This window comes from Caenorhabditis remanei, chromosome IV, assembly GCF_010183535.1.
Source record: "Caenorhabditis remanei strain PX506 chromosome IV, whole genome shotgun sequence".
Lineage (NCBI taxonomy): Eukaryota > Metazoa > Nematoda > Chromadorea > Rhabditida > Rhabditidae > Caenorhabditis > Caenorhabditis remanei.
The window spans coordinates 5,579,202-5,600,126 of record NC_071331.1 but is presented as its reverse complement, the minus strand read 5'-3'; the positions used below and the strand labels follow the sequence as shown (position 1 = coordinate 5,600,126).

Sequence of the window (20,925 nt, the reverse complement as noted above, 5' to 3'; positions counted from 1 at the left end):
AGAGAAAGAAAATAATGAGAAAAAGAGAGGAAAATAAAGAGTTGTTCTCCATCACCTCCTATTGAGATGAGAGAGAGAAAGAAAATGATGAGAAAATAAGATAAAAATAAAGGAGTTGTTCTCCATCACCTCCTATTGAGATGAGAGAAAGAGAAATAATGAGAAAAAGAGAGGAAAATAAAGGAGTTGTTCTCCATCACCTCCTATTGAGATGAGAGAAAGAAAATAATGAGAAAAAGAGAAAATAAAGGAGTTGTTCTCCATCCTCCTATTGAGGTGAGAGAAAAAGAAAATAATGAGAAAAAGAGAGGAAAATAAAGGAGTTGTTCTCCATCACCTCCTATTGAGGTGAGAGAAAGAAAATAATGAGAAAAAAAGAGGAAAATAAAGGAGTTGTTCTCCATCACCTCCTATTGAGGTGGAGAGAAAGAAAATAATGAGAAAAAAGAGGAAAATAAAGGAGTTGTTCTCCATCACCTCTATTGAGTGAGAGAAAGAAAATAATGAGAAAAAAAGAGGAAAATAATGGAGTTGTTCTCCATCACCTCCTATTGAGGTGAGAGAAAGAAAATAATGAGAAAAAAGAGGAAAAATAAAGGAGTTGTTCTCCATCACCTCCTATTGAGGTGAGAGAAAGAAATAATGAGAGAAAAAGAGAGGAAATAAAGGAGTTGTTCTCCATCACCTCCTATTGAGGTGAGAGAAAGAAGAAAATGATGAGAAAAAAGAGAAAAATAAAGGAGTTGTTCTCCATCACCTCCTATTGAGGTGAGAGAAAGAAAATAATGAGAAAAAAGAGGAAAATAAAGGAGTTGTTCTCCATCACCTCCTATTGAGATGAGAGAAAGAAAATAATGAGAAAAAAAGGAAAATAAGGAGGTTGTTTCTCCATCACCTCCTATTGAGGTGAGAGAAAGAAAATAATGAGAAAAAAGAGGAAAATAAAGGAGTTGTTCTCCATCACCTCCTATTGGATGAGAGAAAGAAAATAATGAGAAAAAGAGAGGAAAATAAAGGAGTGTTCTCCATCACCTCCTATTGAGGTGAGAGAAAGAAAATGATGAGAAATAAGATAAAAATAAAGGAGTTGTTCTCCATCACCTCCTATTGAGGTGAGAGAAAGAAAATAATGAGAAAAAAGAGAGGAAAATAAAGGAGTTGTTCTCCATCACCTCCTATTGAGGTGAGAGAAAGAAAATAATGAGAAAAAAAGAGGAAAATAAAGGAGTTGTTCCATCACCTCCTATTGAGGTGAGAGAAAGAAAATAATGAGAAAAGAGAGGAAAATAAAGGAGTTGTTCTCCATCACCTCCTATTGAGGTGAGAGAAAGAAAATAATGAGAAAAAAAGAGGAAAATAAAGGAGTTGTTCTCCATCACCTCCTATTGAGGTGAGAGAAAGAAAATGATGAGAAAATAAGATAAAAATAAAGGAGTTGCTCTCCATCACCTCCTATTGAGATGAGAGAAAGAAAATAATGAGAAAAAAAGGAAAATAAGGAGTTGTTCTCCATCACCTCCTATTGAGGTGGAGAGAAAGAAAATAATGAGAAAAAAAGAGGAAATAAGGAGTTGTTCTCCATCACCTCCTATTGGTGAGAGAAAGAAAATAATGAGAAAAAAGAGAGGAAAATAAAGGAGTTGTTCTCCATCACCTCCTATTGAGATGAGAGAAAGAAAATGATGAGAAAATAAGATAAAATAAAGAAGTTGTTCTCCATCACCTCCTATTGAGATGAGAGAGAAGAAAATAATGAGAAAAAAAGGAAAATAATGGAGTTGTTCTCCATCACCTCCTATTGAGGTGAGAGAAAGAAAATAATGAGAAAAAGAGAGGAAAATAAAGGAGTTGTTCTCCATCACCTCCTATTGAGGTGAGAGAAAGAAAATGATGAGAAAATAAGATAAAAATAAAGGAGTTGTTCTCCATCACCTCCTATTGAGGTGAGAGAAAGAAATAATGAGAAAAAAAGGAAAATAAAGGAGTTGTTCTCCATCACCTCCTATTGAGGATGAGAGAAAGAAAATAATGAGAAAAAAAGGAAAATAATGGAGTTGTTCTCCATCACCTCCTATTGAGGTGAGAGAAAGAAAATAATGAGAAAAAAAGAGGAAAATAAAGGAGTTGTTCTCCATCACCTCCTATTGAGATGAGAGAAAGAAAATGATGAGAAAATAAGATAAAAATAAAGGAGTTGCTCTCCATCACCTCCTATTGAGATGAGAGAAAGAAAATAATGAGAAAAAAGAGGAAAATAATGGAGTTGTTCTCCATCACCTCCTATTGAGGTGAGAGAAAGAAAATAATGAGAAAAAGAGAGGAAAATAATGGAGTTGTTCTCCATCACCTCCTATTGAGGTGAGAGAAAGAAAATAATGAGAAAAAAGAGGAAAATAAAGGAGTTGTTCTCCATCACCTCCTATTGAGATGAGAGAAAGAAAATGATGAGAAAATAAGATAAAAATAAAGAAGTTGTTCTCCATCACCTCCTATTGAGGTGAGAGAAAGAAAATAATGAGAAAAAAAGGAAAATAATGGAGTTGTTCTCCATCACCTCCTATTGAGGTGAGAGAAAGAAAATAATGAGAAAAAAAGAGGAAAATAAAGGAGTTGTTCTCCATCACCTCCTATTGAGATGAGAGAAAAAAATGATGAGAAAATAAGATAAAAATAAAGAAGTTGTTCTCCATCACCTCCTATTGAGATGAGAGAAAGAAAATAATGAGAAAAAAAGAGGAAAATAATGGAGTTGTTCTCCATCACCTCCTATTGAGGTGAGAGAAAGAAAATAATGAGAAAAAAAAGAGGAAAATAATGGAGTTGTTCTCCATCACCTCCTATTGAGGTGAGAGAAAGAAAATGATGAGAAAATAAGATAAAAATAAAGGAGTTGCTTCTCCATCACCCTCCTATTGAGATGAGAGAAAGAAAATGATGAGAAAATAAGATAAAAATAAAGGAGTTGTTCTCCATCACCTCCTATTGAGGATGAGAGAAAGAAAATAATGAGAAAAAAAGGAAAATAAAGGAGTTGTTCTCCATCACCTCCTATTGAGGTGAGAGAAAGAAAATAATGAGAAAAAAAGGAAAATAATGGAGTTGTTCTCCATCACCTCCTATTGAGGTGAGAGAAAGAAAATAATGAGAAAAAAGAGGAAAATAAAGGAGTTGTTCTCCATCACCTCCTATTGAGATGAGAGAAAGAAAATGATGAGAAAATAAGATAAAATAAAGGAGTTGCTTCTCCATCACCTCCTATTGAGATGAGAGAAAGAAAATAATGAGAAAAAAGAGGAAAATAATGGAGTTGTTCTCCATCACCTCCTATTGAGGTGAGAGAAAGAAAATAATGAGAAAAAGAGAGGAAAATAAAGGAGTTGTTCTCCATCACCTCCTATTGAGGTGAGAGAAAGAAAATAATGAGAAAAAAGAGGAAAATAAAGGAGTTGTTCTCCATCACCTCCTATTGAGATGAGAGAAAGAAAATAATGAGAAAAAAGAGGAAAATAAAGGAGTTGTTCTCCATCACCTCCTATTGAGATGAGAGAAAGAAAATGATGAGAAAATAAGATAAAAATAAAGGAGTTGTTCTCCATCACCTCCTATTGAGATGAGAGAAAGAAAATAATGAGAAAAAAGAGAGGAAAATAAAGGAGTTGTTCTCCATCACCTCCTATTGAGGTGAGAGAAAGAAAATAATGAGAAAAAAGAGGAAAATAAAGGAGTTGTTCTCCATCACCTCCTATTGAGGTGAGAGAAAGAAAATAATGAGAAAAAGAGAGGAAAATAAGGAGTTGTTCTCCATCACCTCCTATTGAGGTGAGAGAAAGAAAATAATGAGAAAAAAGAGGAAAATAAAGGAGTTGTTCTCCATCACCTCCTATTGAGATGAGAGAAAGAAAATGATGAGAAAATAAGATAAAAATAAAGGAGTTGTTCTCCATCACCTCCTATTGAGGTGAGAGAAAGAAAATAATGAGAAAAAGAGAGGAAAATAAAGGAGTTGTTCTCCATCACCTCCTATTGAGGATGAGAGAAAGAAAATGATGAGAAAATAAGATAAAAATAAAGGAGTTGTTCTCCATCACCTCCTATTGAGGTGAGAGAAAGAAAATAATGAGAAAAAGAGAGAAAATAAAGGAGTTGTTCTCCATCACCTCCTATTGAGATGAGAGAAAGAAAATGATGAGAAATAAGATAAAATAAAGGAGTTGTTCTCCATCACCTCCTATTTGAGGTGAGAGAAAGAAAATAATGAGAAAAAGAGAGGAAATAAAGGAGTTGTTCTCCATCACCTCCTATTGAGGTGAGAGAAAGAAAATGATGAGAAAATAAGATAAAATAAAGGAGTTGTTCTCCATCACCTCCTATTGAGGTGAGAGAAAGAAAATAATGAGAAAAAGAGAGGAAAATAAAGGAGTTGTTCTCCATCACCTCCTATTGAGGTGAGAGAAAGAAAATAATGAGAAAAAGAGAGGAAAATAAAGGAGTTGTTCTCCATCACCTCCTATTGAGGTGAGAGAAAGAAAATAATGAGAAAAAGAGAGGAAAATAAAGGAGTTGTTCTCCATCACCTCCTATTGAGGTGAGAGAAAGAAAATAATGAGAAAAAGAGAGGAAAATAAAGGAGTTGTTCTCCATCACCTCCTATTGAGGTGAGAGAAAGAAAATAATGAGAAAAAGAGAGGAAAATAAAGGAGTTGTTCTCCATCACCTCCTATTGAGGATGAGAGAAAGAAAATAATGAGAAAAAGAGAGGAAAATAAAGGAGTTGTTCTCCATCACCTCCTATTGAGATGAGAGAAAGAAAATAATGAGAAAAAGAGAGGAAAATAAAGGAGTTGTTCTCCATCACCTCCTATTGAGGATGAGAGAAAGAAAATAATGAGAAAAAGAGAGGAAAATAAAGGAGTTGTTCTCCATCACCTCCTATTGAGGTGAGAGAAAGAAAATAATGAGAAAAAGAGAGGAAAATAAAGGAGTTGTTCTCCATCACCTCCTATTGAGGATGAGAGAAAGAAAATAATGAGAAAAAGAGAGGAAAATAAAGGAGTTGTTCTCCATCACCTCCTATTGAGGATGAGAGAAATGTCCATCACCTCCTATTGAGGTGAGAGAAGAAATAATGAGAAAAGAGAGGAAATAAAGGAGTTGTTCTCCATCACCTCCTATTGAGTGAGAGAAAGAAAATAATGAGAAAAAGAGAGGAAATAAAGGAGTTGTTCTCCATCACCTCCTATTGAGGTGAGAGAAAGAAAATATGAGAAAAAGAGAGGAAAATAAAGGAGTTGTTCTCCATCACCTCCTATTGAGGTGAGAGAAAGAAAATAATGAGAAAAAGAGAGGAAATAAAGGAGTTGTTCTCCATCACCTCCTATTGAGGTGAGAGAAAGAAAATAATGAGAAAAAGAGAGGAAAATAAAGGAGTTGTTCTCCATCACCTCCTATTGAGGTGAGAGAAAAAAATAATGAGAAAAAGAGAGGAAAATAAAGGAGTTGTTCTCCATCACCTCCTATTGAGGTGAGAGAAGAAAATAATGAGAAAAAGAGAGGAAAATAAAGGAGTTGTTCTCCATCACCTCCTATTGAGGTGAGAGAAAGAAAATAATGAGAAAAAGAGAGGAAAATAAAGGAGTTGTTCTCCATCACCTCCTATTGAGGTGAGAGAAAGAAAATAATGAGAAAAAGAGAGGAAAATAAAGGAGTTGTTCTCCATCACCTCCTATTGAGGTGAGAGAAAGAAAATAATGAGAAAAAGAGAGGAAAATAAAGGAGTTGTTCTCCATCACCTCCTATTGAGGTGAGAGAAAGAAAATAATGAGAAAAAGAGAGGAAAATAAAGGAGTTGTTCTCCATCACCTCCTATTGAGGTGAGAGAAAGAAAATAATGAGAAAAAGAGAGGAAAATAAAGGAGTTGTTCTCCATCACCTCCTATTGAGGTGAGAGAAAGAAAATAATGAGAAAAAGAGAGGAAAATAAAGGAGTTGTTCTCCATCACCTCCTATTGAGGTGAGAGAAAGAAAATAATGAGAAAAAGAGAGGAAAATAAAGGAGTTGTTCTCCATCACCTCCTATTGAGGTGAGAGAAAGAAAATAATGAGAAAAAAGAGGAAAATAAAGGAGTTGTTCTCCATCACCTCCTATTGAGGTGAGAGAAAGAAAATAATGAGAAAAAGAGAGGAAAATAAAGGAGTTGTTCTCCATCACCTCCTATTGAGGTGAGAGAAAGAAAATAATGAGAAAAAGAGAGGAAAATAATGGAGTTGTTCTCCATCACCTCCTATTGAGGTGAGAGAAAGAAAATAATGAGAAAAAAGAGGAAAATAAAGGAGTTGTTCTCCATCACCTCCTATTGAGGTGAGAGAAAGAAAATAATGAGAAAAGAGAGGAAAATAATGGAGTTGTTCTCCATCACCTCCTATTGAGGTGAGAGAAAGAAAATAATGAGAAAAAGAGAGGAAAATAAAGGAGTTGTTCTCCATCACCTCCTATTGAGGTGAGAGAAAGAAAATAATGAGAAAAAAAGAGGAAAATAAAGGAGTTGTTCTCCATCACCTCCTATTGAGGTGAGAGAAAGAAAATAATGAGAAAAAGAGAGGAAAATAAAGGAGTTGTTCTCCATCACCTCCTATTGAGATGAGAGAAAGAAAATAATGAGAAAAAGAGAGGAAAATAAAGGAGTTGTTCTCCATCACCTCCTATTGAGGATGAGAGAAAGAAAATAATGAGAAAAAGAGAGGAAAATAAAGGAGTTGTTCTCCATCACCTCCTATTGAGGTGAGAGAAAGAAAATATGAGAAAAAGAGAGGAAAATAAAGGAGTTGTTCTCCATCACCTCCTATTGAGATGAGAGAAAGAAAATAATGAGAAAAGAGAGGAAAATAAAGGAGTTGTTCTCCATCACCTCCTATTGAGATGAGAGAAAGAAAATAATGAGAAAAGAGAGGAAAATAAAGGAGTTGTTCTCCATCACCTCCTATTGAGATGAGAGAAAGAAAATAATGAGAAAAAGAGAGGAAAATAAAGGAGTTGTTCTCCATCACCTCCTATTGAGGTGAGAGAAAGAAAATAATGAGAAAAAGAGAGGAAAATAAAGGAGTTGTTCTCCATCACCTCCTATTGAGGTGAGAGAAAGAAAATAATGAGAAAAAAGAGGAAAATAAAGGAGTTGTTCTCCATCACCTCCTATTGAGGTGAGAGAAGAAAATAATGAGAAAAAAGAGAAATAAGGAGTTGTTCCCATCACCTCCTATTGAGGTGAGAGAAAGAAAATAATGAGAAAAGAGAGGAAAATAAAGGAGTTTTCTCCATCACCTCCTATTGAGGTGAGAGAAAGAAAATAATGAGAAAAAGAGAGGAAAATAAAGGAGTTGTTCTCCATCACCTCCTATTGAGGTGAGAGAAAGAAAATAATGAGAAAAAAAGGAAAATAAAGGAGTTGTTCTCCATCACCTCCTATTGAGGTGAGAGAAGAAAATAATGAGAAAAAGAGGAAAATAATGGAGTTGTTCTCCATCACCTCCTATTGAGGTGAGAGAAAGAAAATAATGAGAAAAAGAGAAAATAAAGGAGTTGTTCTCCATCACCTCCTAGTGAGAGAAGAAAAAAATGAGAAAAAAAGAAAAATAAGGAGTTGTTCTCCATCACCTCCTATGAGGTGAGGAGAAAGAAAATAATGAGAAAAAAAGAGGGAAAATAATGGAGTTGTTCTCCATCACCTCCTATTGAGGTGAGAGAAAGAAAATAATGAGAAAAAAAGAGGAAAATAAAGGAGTGTTCTCCATCACCTCCTATTTGAGGTGAGAGAAAGAAAATAATGAGAAAAAGAGAGGAAAATAAAGGAGTGTTCTCCATCACCTCTATTGAGATGAGAGAAAGAAAATGATGAGAAAATAAGATAAAAATAAAGGAGTTGTTCTCCATCACCTCCTATTGAGGTGAGAGAAAGAAAATAATGAGAAAAAGAGAGGAAAATTAAAGGAGTGTTCTCCATCACCTCCTATTGAGGTGAGAGAGAAGAAAATAATGAGAAAAAAAGAGGGAAAATAAAGGAGTTGTTCTCCATCACCTCCTATTGAGATGAGAGAAAGAAAATGATGAGAAAAGAGAGGAAAATAAAGGAGTTGTTCTCCATCACCTCCTATTGAGGTGAGAGAAAGAAAATAATGAGAAAAAAGAGGAAAATAAAGGAGTTGTTCTCCATCACCTCCTATTGAGGTGAGAGAAAAAAATAATGAGAAAAAGAGAGGAAAATAAAGGAGTTGTTCTCCATCACCTCCTATTGAGGTGAGAGAAAGAAAATAATGAGAAAAGAGAGGAAAATAAAGGAGTTGTTCTCCATCACCTCCTATTGAGGTGAGAGAAAGAAAATAATGAGAAAAAAGAGGAAAATAAAGGAGTTGTTCTCCATCACCTCCTATTGAGGTGAGAGAAAGAAAATAATGAGAAAAAAGAGGAAAATAAAGGAGTTGTTCTCCATCACCTCCTATTGAGGTGAGAGAAAGAAAATAATGAGAAAAAAAGAGGAAAATAAAGGAGTTGTTCTCCATCATCCTCCTATTGAGGTGAGAGAAAGAAAATAATGAGAAAAAGAGAGGAAAATAAAGGAGTTGTTCTCCATCACCTCCTATTGAGATGAGAGAAAGAAAATGATGAGAAAATAAGATAAAATAAAGGAGTTGTTCTCCATCACCTCCTATTGAGGTGAGAGAAAGAAAATAATGAGAAAAAGAGAGGAAAATAATGGAGTTGTTCTCCATCACCTCCTATTGAGGTGAGAGAAAGAAAATAATGAGAAAAAAGAGGAAAATAAAGGAGTTGTTCTCCATCACCTCCTATTGAGGTGAGAGAAAGAAAATAATGAGAAAAAGAGAGGAAAATAAAGGAGTTGTTCTCCATCACCTCCTATTGAGGTGAGAGAAAGAAAATAATGAGAAAAAAGAGGAAAATAAAGGAGTTGTTCTCCATCACCTCCTATTGAGGTGAGAGAAAGAAATAATGAGAAAAAAGAGGAAAATAAAGGAGTTGTTCTCCATCACCTCCTATTGAGATGAGAGAAAGAAAATGATGAGAAAATAAGATAGAAAATAAAGGAGTTGTTCTCCATCACCTCCTATTGAGGTGAGAGAAAGAAAATAATGAGAAAAAGAGAGGAAAATAAAGGAGTTGTTCTCCATCACCTCCTATTGAGGTGAGAGAAAAAAATAATGAGAAAATAAGATAAAAATAAAGGAGTTGTTCTCCATCACCTCCTATTGAGGTGAGAGAAAGAAAATGATGAGAAAATAAGATAAAAATAAAGGAGTTGTTCTCCATCACCTCCTATTGAGATGAGAGAAAGAAAATAATGAGAAAATAAGATAAAAATAAAGGAGTTGTTCTCCATCACCTCCTATTGAGGTGAGAGAAAGAAAATAATGAGAAAAAAAGAGGAAAATAAAGGAGTTGTTCTCCATCTCCTCCTATTGAGGTGAGAGAGAAGAAAATAATGAGAAAAAGAGAGGAAAATAAAGGAGTTGTTCTCCATCACCTCCTATTGAGATGAGAGAAAGAAAATGATGAGAAAATAAGATAAAATAAAGGAGTTGTTCTCCATCACCTCCTATTGAGGTGAGAGAAAAAAATAATGAGAAAAAGAGAGGAAAATAATGGAGTTGTTCTCCATCACCTCCTATTGAGGTGAGAGAAAGAAAATAATGAGAAAAAAGAGGAAAATAAAGGAGTTGTTCTCCATCACCTCCTATTGAGGTGAGAGAAAGAAAATAATGAGAAAAAGAGAGGAAAATAAAGGAGTTGTTCTCCATCACCTCCTATTGAGGTGAGAGAAAGAAAATGATGAGAAAATAAGATAAAAATAAAGGAGTTGTTCTCCATCACCTCCTATTGAGGTGAGAGAAAGAAAATAATGAGAAAAAAAGAGGAAAATAAAGGAGTTGTTCTCCATCACCTCCTATTGAGATGAGAGAAAGAAAATGATGAGAAAATAAGATAAAAATAAAGGAGTTGTTCTCCATCACCTCCTATTGAGGTGAGAGAAAGAAAATAATGAGAAAAAAAGAGGAAAATAAAGGAGTTGTTCTCCATCACCTCCTATTGAGGATGAGAGAAAGAAAATGATGAGAAAATAAGATAAAATAAAGGAGTTGTTCTCCATCACCTCCTATTGAGGATGAGAGAAAGAAAATGATGAGAAAATAAGATAAAATAAAGGAGTTGTTCTCCATCACCTCCTATTGAGATGAGAGAAAGAAAATAATGAGAAAATAAGATAAAAATAAAGGAGTTGTTCTCCATCACCTCCTATTGAGGTGAGAGAAAGAAAATAATGAGAAAAAAAGAGGAAAATAAAGGAGTTGTTCTCCATCACCTCCTATTGAGGTGAGAGAAAGAAAATAATGAGAAAAAAGAGGAAAATAAAGGAGTTGTTCTCCATCACCTCCTATTGAGGTGAGAGAAAGAAAATGATGAGAAAATAAGATAAAAATAAAGGAGTTGTTCTCCATCACCTCCTATTGAGGTGAGAGAAAGAAAATAATGAGAAAAAAGAGGAAAATAAAGGAGTTGTTCTCCATCACCTCCTATTGAGGTGAGAGAAAGAAAATGATGAGAAAATAAGATAAAAATAAAGGAGTTGTTCTCCATCACCTCCTATTGAGGTGAGAGAAAGAAAATGATGAGAAAATAAGATAAAAATAAAGGAGTTGTTCTCCATCACCTCCTATTGAGGTGAGAGAAAGAAAATGATGAGAAAATAAGATAAAAATAAAGGAGTTGTTCTCCATCACCTCCTATTGAGATGAGAGAAAGAAAATAATGAGAAAAAAAGAGGAAAATAAAGGAGTTGTTCTCCATCACCTCCTATTGAGGTGAGAGAAAGAAAATGATGAGAAAATAAGATAAAAATAAAGGAGTTGTTCTCCATCACCTCCTATTGAGGTGAGAGAAAGAAAATAATGAGAAAATAAGATAAAAATAAAGGAGTTGTTCTCCATCACCTCCTATTGAGGTGAGAGAAAGAAAATGATGAGAAAATAAGATAAAAATAAAGGAGTTGTTCTCCATCACCTCCTATTGAGGTGAGAGAAAGAAAATGATGAGAAAATAAGATAAAAATAAAGGAGTTGTTCTCCATCACCTCCTATTGAGGTGAGAGAAAGAAAATAATGAGAAAAAAGAGGAAAATAAAGGAGTTGTTCTCCATCACCTCCTATTGAGGTGAGAGAAAGAAAATGATGAGAAAATAAGATAAAAATAAAGGAGTTGTTCTCCATCACCTCCTATTGAGGTGAGAGAAAAAAATAATGAGAAAAAGAGAGGAAAATAATGGAGTTGTTCTCCATCACCTCCTATTGAGGTGAGAGAAAGAAAATAATGAGAAAAAAGAGGAAAATAAAGGAGTTGTTCTCCATCACCTCCTATTGAGGTGAGAGAAAGAAAATAATGAGAAAAAGAGAGGAAAATAAAGGAGTTGTTCTCCATCACCTCCTATTGAGGTGAGAGAAAGAAAATGATGAGAAAATAAGATAAAAATAAAGGAGTTGTTCTCCATCACCTCCTATTGAGGTGAGAGAAAGAAAATAATGAGAAAAAAAGAGGAAAATAAAGGAGTTGTTCTCCATCACCTCCTATTGAGATGAGAGAAAGAAAATGATGAGAAAATAAGATAAAAATAAAGGAGTTGTTCTCCATCACCTCCTATTGAGGTGAGAGAAAGAAAATAATGAGAAAAAAGAGGAAAATAAAGGAGTTGTTCTCCATCACCTCCTATTGAGGTGAGAGAAAGAAAATGATGAGAAAATAAGATAAAATAAAGGAGTTGTTCTCCATCACCTCCTATTGAGGTGAGAGAAAGAAAATGATGAGAAAATAAGATAAAAATAAAGGAGTTGTTCTCCATCACCTCCTATTGAGATGAGAGAAAGAAAATAATGAGAAAATAAGATAAAAATAAAGGAGTTGTTCTCCATCACCTCCTATTGAGGTGAGAGAAAGAAAATAATGAGAAAAAAAGAGGAAAATAAAGGAGTTGTTCTCCATCACCTCCTATTGAGGTGAGAGAAAGAAAATAATGAGAAAAAAGAGGAAAATAAAGGAGTTGTTCTCCATCACCTCCTATTGAGGTGAGAGAAAGAAAATGATGAGAAAATAAGATAAAAATAAAGGAGTTGTTCTCCATCACCTCCTATTGAGGTGAGAGAAAGAAAATAATGAGAAAAAAGAGGAAAATAAAGGAGTTGTTCTCCATCACCTCCTATTGAGGTGAGAGAAAGAAAATGATGAGAAAATAAGATAAAAATAAAGGAGTTGTTCTCCATCACCTCCTATTGAGGTGAGAGAAAGAAAATGATGAGAAAATAAGATAAAAATAAAGGAGTTGTTCTCCATCACCTCCTATTGAGGTGAGAGAAAGAAAATGATGAGAAAATAAGATAAAAATAAAGGAGTTGTTCTCCATCACCTCCTATTGAGATGAGAGAAAGAAAATAATGAGAAAAAAAGAGGAAAATAAAGGAGTTGTTCTCCATCACCTCCTATTGAGGTGAGAGAAAGAAAATGATGAGAAAATAAGATAAAAATAAAGGAGTTGTTCTCCATCACCTCCTATTGAGGTGAGAGAAAGAAAATGATGAGAAAATAAGATAAAAATAAAGGAGTTGTTCTCCATCACCTCCTATTGAGATGAGAGAAAGAAAATAATGAGAAAATAAGATAAAATAAAGGAGTTGTTCTCCATCACCTCCTATTGAGGTGAGAGAAAGAAAATAATGAGAAAAAAAGAGGAAAATAAAGGAGTTGTTCTCCATCACCTCCTATTGAGGTGAGAGAAAGAAAATGATGAGAAAATAAGATAAAAATAAAGGAGTTGTTCTCCATCACCTCCTATTGAGGTGAGAGAAAAAAATAATGAGAAAAAGAGAGGAAAATAATGGAGTTGTTCTCCATCACCTCCTATTGAGGTGAGAGAAAGAAAATAATGAGAAAAAAAGAGGAAAATAAAGGAGTTGTTCTCCATCACCTCCTATTGAGGTGAGAGAAAGAAAATAATGAGAAAAAGAGAGGAAAATAAAGGAGTTGTTCTCCATCACCTCCTATTGAGGTGAGAGAAAGAAAATGATGAGAAAATAAGATAAAATAAAGGAGTTGTTCTCCATCACCTCCTATTGAGGTGAGAGAAAGAAAATAATGAGAAAAAAGAGGAAAATAAAGGAGTTGTTCTCCATCACCTCCTATTGAGATGAGAGAAAGAAAATGATGAGAAAATAAGATAAAAATAAAGGAGTTGTTCTCCATCACCTCCTATTGAGGTGAGAGAAAGAAAATAATGAGAAAAAAGAGGAAAATAAAGGAGTTGTTCTCCATCACCTCCTATTGAGGTGAGAGAAAGAAAATGATGAGAAAATAAGATAAAAATAAAGGAGTTGTTCTCCATCACCTCCTATTGAGGTGAGAGAAAGAAAATGATGAGAAAATAAGATAAAAATAAAGGAGTTGTTCTCCATCACCTCCTATTGAGATGAGAGAAAGAAAATAATGAGAAAATAAGATAAAAATAAAGGAGTTGTTCTCCATCACCTCCTATTGAGGTGAGAGAAAGAAAATAATGAGAAAAAAAGAGGAAAATAAAGGAGTTGTTCTCCATCACCTCCTATTGAGGTGAGAGAAAGAAAATAATGAGAAAAAAAGAGGAAAATAAAGGAGTTGTTCTCCATCACCTCCTATTGAGGTGAGAGAAAGAAAATGATGAGAAAATAAGATAAAAATAAAGGAGTTGTTCTCCATCACCTCCTATTGAGGTGAGAGAAAGAAAATAATGAGAAAAAAAGAGGAAAATAAAGGAGTTGTTCTCCATCACCTCCTATTGAGGTGAGAGAAAGAAAATGATGAGAAAATAAGATAAAAATAAAGGAGTTGTTCTCCATCACCTCCTATTGAGGTGAGAGAAAGAAAATGATGAGAAAATAAGATAAAAATAAAGGAGTTGTTCTCCATCACCTCCTATTGAGGTGAGAGAAAGAAAATGATGAGAAAATAAGATAAAAATAAAGGAGTTGTTCTCCATCACCTCCTATTGAGATGAGAGAAAGAAAATAATGAGAAAAAAAGAGGAAAATAAAGGAGTTGTTCTCCATCACCTCCTATTGAGGTGAGAGAAAGAAAATGATGAGAAAATAAGATAAAAATAAAGGAGTTGTTCTCCATCACCTCCTATTGAGGTGAGAGAAAGAAAATAATGAGAAAATAAGATAAAAATAAAGGAGTTGTTCTCCATCACCTCCTATTGAGGTGAGAGAAAGAAAATGATGAGAAAATAAGATAAAAATAAAGGAGTTGTTCTCCATCACCTCCTATTGAGGTGAGAGAAAGAAAATGATGAGAAAATAAGATAAAAATAAAGGAGTTGTTCTCCATCACCTCCTATTGAGGTGAGAGAAAGAAAATAATGAGAAAATAAGATAAAAATAAAGGAGTTGTTCTCCATCACCTCCTATTGAGATGAGAGAAAGAAAATAATGAGAAAAAGAGAGGAAAATAAAGGAGTTGTTCTCCATCACCTCCTATTGAGATGAGAGAAAGTAAAAAAGTTGTTCTCCATCACCTCCTATTGAGATGAGAGAAAGTAAGAGAGTTGTTCTCCATCACCTCCTATTGAGATGAGAGAAAGTAAGAGAGTTGTTCTCCATCACCTCCTAATGAGATGAGAGAAAGTAAGAGAGTTGTTCTCCATACAGAAGAATACAGGAAGAATACAGAAGTTATGCCGAATAAAATAGTTGATAATAAGAGGAATAGCCGTATGATTTTTCAAATAGGAAGAATTACTGAACTAGGAGTGTATGTGAAAAATACAAGGGTCAAACATTTCTAGAGCATATGAAAGACAAACTAGAACTATTGGGATGAGGTAAGTATGACTAAATACTGGTCTACTAGCTGTTATGCGGAAGGGGCGGGGCCTAATGACTAGGTCAGGTGAGATTTCCCAAAGAGATATGACGCAGGTGTTATTATGTTAAGAAGGATGACCTGAACAATAAACCGAGACAGATACAATGTGTTAATTAGTTGACATGTTTACTTTTGGTTATGCCATCCGTTGTTTGCTAGCTCTATTGGGAATTAATAACAAGGGTTAGGTTAAATTGAAATAAGACTGTAATTGAAATCCTTAACATGAGAAGGAGGGGTTAGAGAACTCACCTATCACGAGGCCCCAATTTATTGCCACCTTGTTCCATTTTCTCGTCAATCGCTCTGGTACTGTGGTTGATCGACTGTTGTGTGGATTTGCTGTAGATGGGCGGAGTTGGTCTAGAAACTTGTCAATTATTATAAATGCAGAAATTATTTCGAATGAAAGATAATGGAGGGATTTAAATAATATATGTGAAACAGTCATTTGTATCAAAATGATGTGGTCAATACAAGAAAGGGACCAAATGAGACAAATTAAAACGACCTTTTTCTAGGCCGAGATGAGGCATGACTAAGTATGACTGTGATCTGCCCTCTAGCAGTTATGGGCGGGGCCTAATGACTGGGTCAGGTCAGATTTCTCATGGAGATATGAAGTATGTGTAGAAAACAAAAGACCGAAATAGACAACGTGTGAATTAGTTGATGATGACATCTGCTGTTTGTTTAATCTACCGGGAGTCAATAACAAGGGTTAGGGAAAAATGAACTCTTCAAAAGACTACTATAACTATTATAATTAAATCCCCTAAACAAACTGACCTGTTTTCACAAGTTCCCCATTCCTAGTCCCATCGTTCCATATTGTTCTCAACTACTGTGTAACGTCCATCCAGTAGAGTTGTAGATGGTTGTGGCTGAAAACTTGTCAATTTAATGTACGGAAATTGTTTCGAATTAAAGAATTAATGATAAGAGGAGTAGTCAATGAATTTTCGAAATGAAAGAATGCCTGAATAACAAGTAAATGTGATCAATACAAGGGGAATTGTTCCAGGAGCAAATGAGAGACAAATTAGAACCACTGGGATGAGGGAAGTATGACTGAATACTGGGCCACTAGCAATTGGGCAGGGGGCGGTTCCAGATAACTGGGTCAGGTCAGATTTCTCATGGAGATATGGAGTATGTGTAGAAGACAAATGACCGAAAACGACAATGTGTGAATTAGTTGACATGTCTACATTGGATGATAACATCTGCTGTTTGTTTGATCTACCGAGAGTCAATAACAAAGAGAGGGGGGTCTCCGGGAAGAAAAATTGAGGAGGAGGGGTGGAAATGGATCTAAGAACATCAATTTCTGTTAAAACTGTAACGGAAGCACATCTTTATTAGAAGTGCCCTCTAATAGAGGCTCACCCTGAAAAACGCTTTGAAAAATAGAGGCGCACACTCTATTATAGAAGCCGCTGGACAGTAGTTTTCGTTTGAAAGCTACCAACTTTAAGCGTACATTACAATGTCACTGATTGCTCTATAATTTCCGAAACTTGTGAAGGATATAGATTAAATCTGATGTTTCTTTTCTGTAGTTGACAACTCTCGGGTACTAGTGCCACCTGAACAGTTATATGTCCTCCAACTCGATCACTGACTTCGAGTCACTCTAAGCCATTTTCAACTAACAGTGATACACTAGACCCCTGAATATCTGAAAAAGAAAGGAAACATACCAAAAATTGGATGAAACATTCTTTACTTAAAACAAATTTAAAATACTATAAAACAAACGTGTCGGCAATAATCGCAAGTAAAATGCAATTACTATCTAGATGAGACTATGTACGGGATTAAATATGACAATGGGTACTATAAAACTATGGGATAACTTTCTACAATTTCAGTTTTGGAATAATAATGATTTGTATGGGGTTGGAAAGAAAAATTTGAGATATATTATAGAATGGGAAGGAGAAAATGTTAGAACAACATGAGAAAATATTCGAGAGAGTGAGACAATTAGAATCTCATGACAAAACGCACCAACATTATTCTCACAATCTATAGATTACAGATAAATTAATGGGGAAGCAATAAGCTATATTCTTGATGAAAACGGTAAAAATGAGAAGTGATTAAGTCCTGAGGGAGCTTGAATTTTTAAAAAAAGAAGCAAAACCAGAAAGAGAATGGGGTAAAGAATTAAGTCACAACAATAGAGACGAACATAACAAATTAAATGATGTCAATAGAAATGTATATCACAGGCGCCAGAAGGGAGAACATGAGATACCGCTAATTCTGATATCTCATTGATGGTCCAGCAGCATTTCTGTCGTTCTCAACTCTTTGGTCATCAGACGAATCGATCCATTCCATCAGTTTATCCCATTCACGACGTCCTTCATCGTTCAATTTCATCTTGAAGTAATCCTTGAATTTGTCATCTTGTAGGAACCGACTCATGGATAGAAGCCGCCCGATGTTCGCAAGGACTCCGCCCAATTGCGACGTGTCCTTTTCATCGTTGGAAAATCTGAAATGAAGGAGAGTGGTGATTTATTGCTGAAAAACTAGAATAACTTACTTCGATGCGCACAAGATCAGTCGGAATACTTGTTTTTCTTGAATTGATCCCCAGAAGAACGGAGTCGCCTTGTCATTCACGAGATGCTCGATGCTCCAACAACTTTTCCATTAATCTTCCTTGACCCTTTCCGCGCTTAATCGCCGCTTGTGTTCCTTGCCAAAAACCGTGAAAAGTTGGATGAAACGGTCGCTTCCACATGGCATACGGATCGAACTGATGTCCGAGAAAGTGATATTCCTGAAAATTATATGAAAATTTTCAAAAAATCTTAAATTTAGACTTACAGGCGACGAGCTTCGGCTCGAAGATATGATTCGTCATTTGGTGACTTTAATTCCACGTTGACAAGGGCAAACCAGAAGCAATTAGTCGTCGCATAATAATTTCTTTTCTGAAAATAATCAATTTAAGTAGAAATAAAGAAAATATTAATAAACTTACATGACTGAACGACGAATTCCATTGTCCGTCTGGAAACACTCGCTTCCTGGAGCCCTGGACCACTGAAACTCCTCTTGTTGGGTCAGTTGAAGTAGTTGAGTAATTTGAGAATTGAGCATTTGTTGAAGATTTTTCAGGCACGATTGTTGAGTGATTCAAAGATTGAATGTTTCCAATGGGCTTCACATTGTTGCTGCAAGTGTCGGTGCTTCCACTGGAACATGCCGGTCCCTCCTCATTTTTCAGCGCGTTCACAATCCCATCGGTTCCTTGTTCTCCAATCTGAAAAAAAACTGAATTTTTGTTGTTTTCATTTAAAATCCCGAATGATTGATGAATCTCGTGACAGAAAATAAACTGAAAACTTTTAAATTCGCTTTTTTCAAAATTAAATTATTGGATTTTTCCATGGAAACAAACCACACTATGAAAAGAGAGAAATTATTACCTGAGCACTTTCCAGAACATTTTGAGACGCAAAAACGAGTTCCTTCACTTCTTTCTCATTCGGCTACCCAGTTCTTAACTGATTATCAGGAATTTCAGGTGGTTTTCGCATTGATTCTTGCGTTTCATTACTGGTAATTCCAGTCAATTCTGATCTAATATCGAATCCAAATGGAATGGCTGTGAACGAGACGTCTCGCGGGTGGGTTCCAGTCTAGAATTACAGTTATTTTAATTCTAAAACCACAGTAGAAGAATTTGAATATCTCACCATAACATCTGAAGTAGGTCCACGCGTATCAGTCGATGCAGTTGAGTCACCGTGTGGAGGAGCCGCGGTGGGTTGGCTTTGCTGGGGATGCTGAAAATATGATAAATTGTTTCTCGATTTGAAAAGTTTTTTAAAACATATTTTTTACTCTATTTTTGAAAATATAATTTTTCATAAAAGGGATATGTGCTAGGTTGCTAAAAACGAGTAGGCAAATTGGAAATAAAAAGATGTGTAGCAATGCCTACGTGGAACCATGGTCATGTGCCCCGATTATTCATAGCATTCATTTTTATTAGAATTTGGTTCTCAACAAAGTTATAAGTCAAACAGTGAGAGGCTATTTCAGTATTTTTAAAAAGCTTACCGGATAAACATTGACGGTGACATCGCCGTTTATTTGTATTATTTGAAGGTTTTGATTGATTGTCCCATTCCCGTTGTTTGTGACGTAGAACATTGTATACCTAAAAACGTACTAGTTGAAACATAGAACGAAGAAGAGTCACAAGAAATTAATATTGAAAGCAACATAGAAAACAGATAGTGGATAAAAGAAACAGAAAAACCAAAAGAAAAATCGGGTGAAGATGGGAACAGATTCAAATATCAGCTGCGATATGTTTTGATGAAGCCGAAACTTCGATTGAGTCGACTTTGCATTGGATACGAGAACGGCAGCACGGAGTACTCGAAACTCAAGTGTTTCGAGACTCTTTTAAATTCGATTGGGAGAATGATTGTGGCGAAGAAAGTGAATATTGAAGTTCATGGCCTAGCTATGACAATCAATATGCTCTTCATCTTGGATCCTTTAACATTGTCTAGAAACTGAAATTCAGAAAGTTAGGATAATGGTGCTGATTTCGGAATCTTCCCACCCGAAGACACTCTTCTAGACTATCCTTTCCAGCTTCTTATGTGAACAAGTTCTTCATCTGTCGTCCGTTTTTTCTTGTCTTGTCCCTCGTCTTCTCGCTATTTCGGTTCGAAAATCGATGAGTAGTCTGGTCTTGTAAAATTAAAGCGAGCGTGCCGAAGGCACTTTTTGAGAGTTTTCGCTGTTGAGAAATGACGAAACTCATCTACTCCGATATCATGTTATCAAATGGAAGTTGTTGGTGACAAGGATCTGCATAGTTTAATCCAGCAAGTGACCAATTCGAATAAAAACGCGAATCCTACTCGACTGGACGTGATCGCTGGTTTTTCACCGCCAACACTTTTCGGTTTCGAATCCAAGCTATCCAAAAATGATTGTGAATTTCGTTTTCTCATCAAAAAGTTGAGGACGTCAGAGATGACTCGAAATTTTTGCTCATATTCGGTTTGAATAGCATTTAAAACAGTGGAACCAGAGGTTTGTGCATTAACACGAGTGGATATCTCAATAACATATGTTTTGAATTGCTCGGCTTCGGATTTCAGCAGATGTGTGATTATAGTGGCTTGCGTGAACGTTCTAAAGTACAAAAACTCGATTTTTGATTCTAAATACTGGAAACTTACGCAATATGAAGCCAAATCCGATTGAAATGTTTTGAAAGTCGATTGGATTCAAATAATATTTTAATCATTTGATTTCAGGACTTTACGCACTTCTGCGTATTATTGAAATAATATAACTCCCTTTGACTCTCTTTCCCGGTTGTCGAATAAGCGGCCAGTCCCTTCGTCATAAACAAATCATTCATATTCATTGAAAATCTGTTCGGCGGGAAGATCACAAAGAAACTGAAATCCAAAAAGTTAGGATAATGGTCCTAATTTAGGACTATTCCCACCTGAAGACACTCTTCTAGACTACTTTTTCCAGCTCCTTCTGTGAACAAGTTCTTCATCTGTCGTCCGTTTTCTCTTGTCTTGTCCCTCGTCTTCTCGCTATTTCGGTTCGAAAATCGATGAGTAGTCTTGTTTCCATCTGGGTGTCTCCGCTTTTTCTATCAATTCCACCAACTTTGTCTTCGTCGTGGATTCCTCAAATTCCGCTGGAAGATTGTCGGATGGCTCCTGAAAAATGAGAAAATTTGTAATGTTCAACTTTTAGCGCTGCTGAGCATCTAGTCGTCGTAAGTTTTTGCGCTATTCAACAGCCCTCAAGCCACAACTAATTGCTACTAACCGGGAGGGTTGAAATTCCATGCATTTTTATTATTGTTAAGCAGCGCTAGAATTCAATGTTGCACATTTTTCTTGAAGGTTACCTAAAGGTCTGCCGACTGCTTCAGTTTATTAAACTCTTGAGATATCACAAGTAGT

At 35.3% G+C, this 20,925-nt stretch overlaps 1 protein-coding gene across 1 annotated transcript; it reads right to left on the bottom strand.

Annotated features, from left to right (window-relative positions):
- Positions 1 to 17,212: 17,212 nt before the first annotated feature.
- Positions 17,213 to 20,243, bottom strand: GCK72_012505 (uncharacterized protein; the record flags this gene model as incomplete). Its single annotated transcript, XM_053729170.1, has 7 exons — positions 17,213 to 17,453; positions 17,792 to 17,898; positions 17,949 to 18,230; positions 18,667 to 18,756; positions 19,034 to 19,133; positions 19,793 to 20,128; positions 20,176 to 20,243. The coding sequence occupies 7 exons, from the start codon at positions 20,241 to 20,243 to the stop codon at positions 17,213 to 17,215; spliced, it is 1,224 nt and encodes a 407-aa protein (XP_053583942.1).
- Between the last annotated feature and the right edge of the window lie 682 nt (positions 20,244 to 20,925).